This window comes from Cotesia glomerata, linkage group LG3 (genome assembly GCF_020080835.1).
Source record: "Cotesia glomerata isolate CgM1 linkage group LG3, MPM_Cglom_v2.3, whole genome shotgun sequence".
NCBI lineage: Eukaryota > Metazoa > Arthropoda > Insecta > Hymenoptera > Braconidae > Cotesia > Cotesia glomerata.
Window position 1 is genome coordinate 7,348,201 of NC_058160.1, and position 10,189 is coordinate 7,358,389.

A 10,189-nucleotide genomic window follows, 5' to 3' on the forward strand; every position below is an offset into this window, starting at 1 on the left:
TCAAACGCGTTTTTCTCGAAACGAGTTTTTTCAAAACTGTGTGCAGTCTAGCTCAAAGAGTTTTAAACCAATCATCTTGCGATATGGCTTATAATTTTCTTTATACAATCACCTTGAATATGAACCTCAATCGAAAGCGATATTTTTATTTAAACTATTTTTTTTTAATAGACTATGTATGAAAAAGTGATAAAAAATCACGACTTAATTTTACAGCCCTGTAAAAAATGGAAATTTTTACTTTTTTTTTGTGGAATTGAGGTTCATATGGAAGATACACATATAAATGAAGTAATTTTTCTGTGCCATTGATTTCAAATAAAAATTGTGGCTTCCATACTGCACACAGATTGCTAAATCGGATGACAACCTACGATGTGTATCAGCTGATATCTCCGCTATTTGTTAACTTATATTATTGTTTAATACGAAAAAATACTCATAAATATATGTATAAAATAACCTGATAGTTTCAATAAATAATATTAATTTCTTATACCTTAAAAAAATTAATGAAAATCAGCATGAAAACGGCCTTCTACACGTATTTCCCCCCTTAATTATTTGGTTTTTCTATCGAGTGTAACTTTCTGTTAGATGATAACTAATTTAATGTTAAATGAATTTATTCGTAAATTATTTATCTTTGAATTTTTCTATTTTTAATTGATTTATTTTTCAATAAGTTGATTTTTTAGTTAATCTGTGCTTAAATACATATATTTTTAAATATTAATATATTAATATTAATAATAAATATTTTAATACGATAGAAATAAAAAAATCGGGGTAAAAACAATAACTTCCCAATTTTTGACATTATTGATTTTCATAGTATATTTTGTCAATAGGATTTTAAGTATTGAAAGTATGAATTTAATTTGGTTTCATTCAATTATGCTTAATAAGGTAAAAGGCTCAGTTATTGATACTGGCCTAGTTGATTAACACTTGCAATTTTATTGTAATTAAAAAAATAAAATATTCTCAAAAATCCAATTATCTTAAAATTTATAATTCAAAAATTATATTTATTAATTTCTTAGAGTCGATTTGTTTTATTTAATTAAAATAAAACTGCAAGTGTCAATAACTAGTTCAGTGTCAATAACAGGGTCTTTTACCTTAATACGATAGAAAATGGTTAAAAATTTATGGGCATTTGACAAAATAAAAAAAAACTCATATTAGCAATTGATGACTTCCTAAAATCATTATCATTAAATTATCATCATTAGATCATTAAATTTTTAATTATTTTGTATAATTAAATAAAAATGATCAAGTAAAAATAATCCTATACAAAAAATTTTTTACATTAAATAATCAAAGCTTATAAATAGAAAACAAAATGAATTTTTAACTTCCCGCTAAGAAAATCGAAGATTTTCAAAAATCGGCAAGTTATTGTTTTCACCCCGATTTGCAAAAATCGAGTTTTCATCAGATCTCGACGTTTGAAGGTCATAAGAAGCTTCCCTGACTACTCTCGTGAGGTTGTCACGGTGTCTGTATGTGTGTGTGTGTGTGTGCGTGTGTGTGTGAAAGTATGTGAACCGCTTATAACTTTTGAACGGCTCATCCGATTTTCTCGCGGTTGGTGTCATTTGAAAGGGCTTGGCCAAACTTAGATTTTGAATATAATTTGGGCCGATTCAGATCAGTAGATTTTGAGAAATCTTAAAAAAACTAAGAAAAAAAATTTTTTCAAATATGGTTTTTTTTTGATGACTTTTAAACGGCTCTACCTATCAATTTCAAATACTAATCAGCTCTATACAATAAAAAACCACGTCGATCACCACCAAGCTGGTCGAAATCGGTTCGTTCGTTCGAGAGATATCGTGAACAGAAGAAAATTAAAAAAAGTGTTTTTTCGAAATTACTCTGAAATTTTTGGTTTGATCAATTAAAACCTGAAAATTCTTTATGAGGCTGATAAAACTGCGTCGAATGCCGCCAACTGCGTGAAAATCGGTTGATCCATTTAAAAGTTATTGCGGTTTGAAAATTCCAAAAGTAGTGTTCTATGAAACTTCTATCAGACTTTTGAGCCCAAAGAGCTCAAATGAATAGAAATACTATCTCTTTGAGCTCAGCAAGCTCAAAATATCACATAAATTATATTTTGAGCTCAAAAATCTCAAAAACGTCATAAGTACAATTTTAAGCGCCCAGGTATGGAATTAACGGGAAGTTGCAGGGATAGCCTTTAGGGTGAACTTTTACTAATTTTTTTATTTTTCTAATTTATGTCCCGCTTTTATATTGTTGTCCTGAACATCATTCATAATCACTAAAATTTCAAAAAAATTATTTTCATAGATCTACAAAACTATAATTTTTAAAATACATTAAATTTTACTCTTGGAACGGACAATATTAAATATTGCATATGATTACAGTTCAGATGCTGTGGAGCAAGAAGATTCGAGGATTGGTTAGCGAGCGAATGGTTCAAAGATGAACAAGTACAGCGTGATGGAAGTTTAGTACCTGATAGTTGTTGCAAAACACCCACACTACTCTGTGGAAGACGAGATCATCCATCTAATATTCAATACACGGTAAATTTATATGCGTCATAATAATAATAATATTACTCTTACTTTTACTTTTAATGCTTGAGACGATTATTTGTAAAATGAACACAAAGTAACAAAATTTGATATAATTATGCTTATTTAAATAATTACAGGGATGCATATACAAGTTTTTGGAGACGACAAAGGAACACCTGATTATCTTGGGAGCTGTCGGTCTCGGATTATCTGTTCTTGAAGTCTTCGGAATAATTCTTGGTTCCTGCCTTTATATAAAGTTACGGCATGATTTTGATGACTGAGAATTACTTTACTATGAAGACAACAATAACAGTCAAACCTGGTGCAGGTATGCACAACATCATGTTTGACAAGAAGCACCCGCGTAACGAAGAGATATCAATCTAACAGAAGACCGAGAAATATGAAGATAGTGACAGTTTCTCGAAAAACTAACAATGATATCTCATCCGTTACGTAAACGTCGGAGAATGAATACATCCGAATATGAATGATCGATTGCTAAACTAGTTGAACATGTTTTTATTGATATGACTATGTACTATGCTAACACGGTGTTCATAAAATTTATTATTACTATTAATATTAATGTGTAATAAATAAAAAAGGTGCTATCACCACTAAATTTACTCATCTGTACAAAGAAGACTATAATTTCTTTTCAACAGTGAAAACTTGATGAGTGAATTTAGTATGAAAATTGTAATTTAAAAAATAATCTCTATTTGTCCATGTAAAGTATTCGCTTCGAGAGCAATAGTACTAGTGTCAGAGGTAACAATTTTAAAGACTTCTCTCTGAAAAAATTACAGATAAATTTCGATAATATATGACTTCTGTCTGTAAAAAACGGAACTTTATGAGTGATTAAAGATTAAGGCAGAAACTAATAAATAAATACACTATTAAAATATGTGTTTTAGTTCAGATCGGAGCGAATTGACTTGAATTTTCATGACGGGAAATTAAAAGAGCTCGGAGCTTAAAATAGTCGCATTAAATTTGTATAAATATCCACGAAATTGTGTTCTGTTTATAACTAACGATTAATAATTAGAAAAAAAAAATAAATTGAAATTAAATTATTATATACTGTAAATTAGGAAGGAAATTAAATAGTAGTTTGTAAAATAGCTTTGTTAGTTAAATATAGAATTTATAATCTATGAAAAATTATTGATGCATAATCTATACAGAACACGAAGAATAATGCGATTGAACTTTTAATTCATATGAATACAAAGAAAAGATGATAGATTTTGCGGTTAGTATTTTTTAAAAAATTATGTTTTATCAAGTATAAAAATGAATTTTGAATTTTATGTTTGGAATAAATGGAAAAAATATAAATACTCATGAAAAAATTTAGTGGAATCACATCGAGATCTTTAATTTACTGAATCGAACATCACAAAGTAAATGTATCGAAAATAAAAGATAAATGATGATAAGTAATTATATTGCTCTAGTTGGTAAAAAAAGTGAATATGTTTTTTGCTGTCGGCTAGTTTGAAAACAAGCAAAATATTTTTTCAAACACTATATTAAAATCTTACGATTTATTCCTTAGTATAGCATGTATTATAAAATCGCAATCATATTTATTTATTATATAAAATAATACTCGTATTTATATCTAATATAAAAAAGCTTTATCGTAAACCAAACGTAATTAACGAAAAATCAGTGAGTTACATTCTATTTGTATGATATTTATAAAATATTTGAATTTGGAGGACCATTAAAAAGGGTACATGGATTCTCTAATAATGAATAATAAGAATAATAAATGGTTTTTTATAACCATAATAATTGACGTAAAAAAAAAAATAATAATGTATATATTAATACAGCCGACCGATCAGTGCCTTGATAAAGAAAAATGAATTAAGATAAATTATTTGTTATTTATTAGATTATTTTTATTAAAAAATTATAACACTCATACAAATTTACTGTAAAAAAGTTGGCTTTTTAAATTTTAAATTTATATAAAAATATAAGTTGCACTTTTAATAATACGTAAATTTTTTTCATACAATGTAGCTGGATAATAATATACGTTAGTTATTAATTTGTCTCAATACAAAACAGTATTTCTTTGAATAATATTTTTTAGTAAGTTCTTTTTACAGCTTTAATGAGGCTTTTTATGAATAAATTTTGAAATATTTCTATGTATTTTTAGTCATAACAATAACTACAACTTTTACAAAAAAAAAAAAAGAAATAACTATTGTTGTTTAAAACTTTTAATATCGTAAATTTTTTATGACATTTATTGTTTTATATTTATGGTAATAATTATATTTACGTGATAATAATAATTATTTCTCCATTATGTTGTTATACATTAAATGCATATTAAAAAATATTGTACATATCAAACGATATTCTATTATAAATAAATAAAGCACTGTAATAGGTGCATAATGCTGATTTCAAGTTTATTTTATTTTACTTTAGTGTTCAAAGATAATTTTTTGAATATTTCTTTTTATTTTAAGATTATATCTATATAAATGTGGTTGAACTAGTGGTTGAACTGAAATTCGACTTTAAGTATACTGCGGTAAGAGAGAAGAATTTTTCGATTTCTCACCAGTCACAGTCAGTCAAATGATAATTACGAGAAACTTAAAAAGTAATCGACGTTTTTGACAAAGAGACGTTGTTAATTAGTTATTCTTTTATATTATAATATAAATCTTACCATAGTATAAGTTTCAGTTACATAATTATAGCTTATAATTGATGGAATTCCAGAGTCAAATGTCCCACCAGTCACTGTGGAATACCCCTTATCAGTATTACTTATCATAACTACTTATTTTTGCAAATTTTTACATTTTAGATTTGAATAATTCCTTTTAAAAGACCAATGAGTTCACTCATACTTTCGCTTGTGTATGTGTCCACAAGCTAGAGAGTTATGTGTGTACTATTGAAGGGTTTTTTTGGCTCGAAATTTTCTACCTGGAAGATCCTCTTATTTACTACAGACATACAGTAAACTTTTCTTATATTTGACTCTCCACATTCCTTTCTCAATCCTTTCCTACCAATTATCCTGTTACGTGAATGTGGAACGCTTCACGTAATAATTACCGTAACTCCTATTCTTTCCCGCTTCACAGCATTATTTATAAATATAAATTATACTCGTATAAATTTATACTCGTCCTTTTTCAACACCTATATAAAACAATTAAATATAAAGAGTTTCCATTATAATCACCAATGTGTTTTGTCTATATAATATTTCAAAAGAATATTAATTATTATGTTTAGTCTCCAGTTTAGTCTCTATTTGGACATCTGGAGGAATTTTTTGTTTTTTCCTGTATTTTTTGTAGTAAAAATATGAACAATTATTGTATACATCTGTGAACTATAAAATTCTTAATATTTAGAACTAAGCGAGACGAGACGAGATAACTAGTAACGAGACGAGACCGAGACTCGAACGAGACTTAATTTTTTCGGAATTGACGAGACCGGTAAAATGATGGTTTGCATCGACACTTATTTTGTATACAATGTGTATCTATTGGTGAACAATCATGATCATTGTTGCAATATCCATCTATTAATGACAGACACACACCATTTTTGGAAATACTGTTTTCTCGGCAAGTACAAGTATTATTTTCTGAACACATTGCACGATTTATGTCGTAGCAGTCTTTATCTTCTTGACATGATAACTTCAAAAAAACTAAAATATAAAAAAAAAGATAATTCTGCGAAATTGTCGTAGAAAAATAATTAATTATTTATTGTACTGGAATTAAAAGACATCTGCGACAAAAATAAAATAGTATAATTTTAAGTACTTACTTGTCGTACATTCTCCATCAGATATTGGTTTAAAATTATGCTTGCGTTCGCAAAAACCGTTTAAACAGATAGAATTAAATGGCAAACAATCACTATCTGTGTCACAATTTCCGCCTATAATGGGCTGACATAAACCGTCTCGTGTAATATAATTTTTATCGCAAGTGCATTTTTGACTGTCTTTAGAACAGACTGAGTAATTTTCATAACAATCATAGTCTTCATAACATTTTATATCTAAGCCAGCTAAAAAAAATTAATAAAAAATATTAACATATTCTTCAAGCTTAATTTTTTAGATATAATATGAATTCCGTAAAAAAAAAAAATAACTTTTACACTGAGAGAAAAAATTTTTTTTTAGAAAAATTAGTATTGTTGTGACAAAAAATTAATTTGTTAAAAATATTCAAAATTTCGTATCTTAGGTGAATAAATCAAAATTTTTCTCACAATGCCTTTCTTGTTGAAAAAAAGTTTTTTAGATTTGGGAAAAAACAATTTTGTATAAACATTCGCAAGTCTATCTAAAATTATTTTTTAACTTCCAGCTAAGAATATCAATAATTTTCTAAAAGTCGGGAAGTTTTCATCCCGATATTCAAAAATTGAGTTTTCAAATCTCCACGTTTTCAAGTCCTAGTAAACAATTCTTTTCCTACGAGGATATATATATATATATATATATATATATATATATATATATATATATATATGTGTGTGTGTGTGTGTGTTTTTTTTTTTTTTTTTTTTTTGTAGGGGGGGGAATCCTTTTTACGGATTCTAGGCATAGCTGTTTGGCCTGGATATGTGGCGACTCGACGCAGCGTCATACTAGCTCGACACTAACGCCCCTACCCACTAAACCCTAAACCCCTTTTCCTTCTTTCCTCTAATCCCTCATGGAAACCGCCGTCAGGCATTACTTCGTGAAGGGAGGATCTAGCTACTGCTCTTCCTTCTGGTGGCTAAGGTGTTAACTATCTTCCTTCTATCTTCTGCTATTTGCTCTTTTTCTTTCGGTGGAACGCAAGTCTTTAAGGACTTCTGTTGCAAACGTGTTGGTAGCGTTCCAGGCAGCTTCTGATGACAACATTGCTTCTACTAGTGAATCTGGTTGCATTCTCTGGTTCAGGATCCTCTCCAGTTCTTCACGCTGTGGATCGAAACGAGGACATACAAAGAAGACGTGCTCCGCGTCTTCAGCAGCTCCTGGGCAGGACGGGCACCCCGAAGAGTCATCGTGCTTAAAGCGGTGTAGATACTCTCGAAAACACCCATGTCCCGACAACATCTGCGTAAGATAGTAATTGACCTCACCGTGATTCCGGTTAAGCCAAATGTCGACCCGAGGTATGAGACGGTGCGTCCACCTACCCTTCTCTGCAGCATCCCATTGTAGTTGCCATCGGCCTATGCTCTTTGCCGTTCTTCAATTCTAAGTTCTTCCGGGCTCAGTGCAGTTGACCTTTTTCGTTGGTAAAGGGCCCGTCTTTCCTCTGCTAGAACTCTAAGAGGTAGGGTTCCAGCAATGACGCACACTGCTTCTTCTGATAGAGTGCGGAAGGCACTAGCTACTCGTAGGGCACTCTGTCGGTATATTGGTCCAGCTTTTCTCCATGATTCTTGGGTTTCCAGTGCATCAGCCCAAATGGATATTCCGTAAGTGAGCACTGATGTGACTACTGATGACAATAGTAGCCTCCTGCTCTGCATTGGGCCTCCGATGTTAGGCATCAGCCGTGCGAGACTAGCCCTCACTACTGACGCTTTGGCACTGACATGTTCCACCTGCTGTTTGAAGTTGAGTCGTGCATCCAGCATCACTCCCAGATAACGGATAAATGGTTGTGATGTGATTTCTCGGTCACTGACATTAATCTTAATTGTTTCAACTTCTTTTCGGCTGGTAATAAGCACTGCTTCGGTCTTCTGCTTGGCCAGTTGTAGGTTCACTGTATCCATCCACTGGTTGATCTTCTCAAAAGTGATGTCAAACAGATGTTGAATCTCGTCGAGGTGTTTGGCGACGATCACTGCGGCAACATCATCCGCATACGCTACCAGTTTGACACATCTTGGAAGCTTCAGTCTCAGGAGCCCGTCATACATGATATTCCACAGAAGTGGACCAAGAACAGAGCCCTGTGGCACACCACCGGTTATATCATACTCTTTTGGACCATTCTTTGTATCGTATTTCAGCACTCTATCTGTAAAATAGCTAATCACTAGTCTGCGAAGATATGTTGGCACGTTCTTCTCGTCGAGAGCTTGCATGATGCAGTCCCAATTAGCGGAATTGAAAGCATTTTTGATGTCCAAGGCAGCCACCAGGCAGTACTTCTTCGTTCCACCCTTCCATCTAGTTCCTGCGATTGCCTCTTTGGCCGTATTAACAACCAGGTTGATCGCGTCCAGGGTTGATCGTCCTTTCCGGAATCCATACTGGTTGTCTGCCAAGAGTGGGTCGACTACTGCATCTATTCGCTGATGGATGATACGCTCAAATATCTTACCCGCCGTATCTAGCATGCAGAGTGGTCGGTAAGATGACGGTTCTTCTGGCGGTTTCTTTCCTTTAGGTAAAAGTACTAACCGTTGCTGTTTCCACTTACGAGGAAAAGTCCCCTCCTTGAGACATGCGTTGTAAGCGTCTAGAAATAATGTTGGTGCTGCCTTTATGATGGTTTTCAAGGCTATATTAGGGATTCCGTCCAATCCCGGCGCTTTATTATTTCCTACCCGATTACAGGCCTCCAACAATTCTTCTTCAGTGACAGGTGGAATGTCGTCCAGTTCATCTTGCGTTGACTGATAATTGAGACTGTGTTGCTGTGGAAACAGCGCAGTGACGATTTTCTGAAGGAGTTGGGGACACGTAGGTGACGGCATTTGTTGTTTCTTCAGGTGCGTCATGACCACCTTATACGGCCGACCCCACACGTCTTTGTCGACCTCGTATATGAGCTCTTTCCAGCATCTTCTTTTGCTCTCTTTTATGGCCTTATTAAGTTCACGACGAGCTTTTTTGTACTCTGCGATCAGCACTGCAGAGTAAGGTCGTTGATAGCCACGCTGTGATATTCTTCTCTTTCGATGACACTCTTTACGGAGGTTGCTGATATGATCATTCCACCAGTGTACCGCAGGTCTTGAATTTCTAACACGTTTGCGAGGCATACTGGCATCACAAGCTTGTGTTACTCGCATCATCAGAGCCTTAGTATGTTCTTCTGCACATCCAGTCTCTATCGGATCACTATCGAGGGCTATTAGCAATACTTCTGGGTCAAGAGATTTCACCTTCCAACCGACGGTGTTAAATTGCTTGATAGGCCCCCGGAGGTTCTGGTCGTTTGACGTTTCCCAGAGTATCGCATGATGGTCACTGGCAGTGTAGATGTCCAGTACCTTCCAGTTAGTGTTACCTTTAGCAAGGCTGGTACTGACAAAAGTGACGTCTACAATCGAGCTTGCGTCACCTTTGGTGTAGGTCGGCGTGTCACCACTGTTGAGCAAGACTACATCTAGTGTAGAAAGAGCTTCTAGCAGCTCTCTTCCTCGTGCATTAGTCTGCTTACTGCCCCAGTCCACTGCCCAGGCGTTAAAGTCCCCGGCTATCGCCACTGGATGATGTTGCTTCGCGTCCTCGGTCAGTCGATCCAAGAAGTCAGTAAACTCAGCAATTGAGAGGCTAGGTGGTGCGTAGCAGCTGTAAAAACGGATGCCATCTACTGATGCTGCTACAAAGCCAGCACTGCCATTGGTAGCTACACTCTGGA

General features: G+C 33.3%; 1 protein-coding gene across 5 annotated transcripts in view; it reads left to right on the top strand.

The window, feature by feature from the left end:
- The window catches only part of LOC123261028 (CD151 antigen-like), a 92,755-nt gene extending 89,348 nt beyond the window's left edge, over positions 1-3,407 (top strand). For all 5 annotated transcript variants that reach the window (XM_044722498.1, XM_044722500.1, XM_044722499.1 and 2 more), the window contains 2 exons: positions 2,406-2,567; positions 2,699-3,407. In XM_044722498.1, the coding sequence (XP_044578433.1) occupies positions 2,406-2,567; positions 2,699-2,845 (309 nt within the window). In that variant the 3' untranslated portion in view covers positions 2,846-3,407. The remainder of the gene's footprint in view (positions 1-2,405; positions 2,568-2,698) is intronic.
- The last annotated feature ends 6,782 nt before the right edge of the window (positions 3,408-10,189 follow it).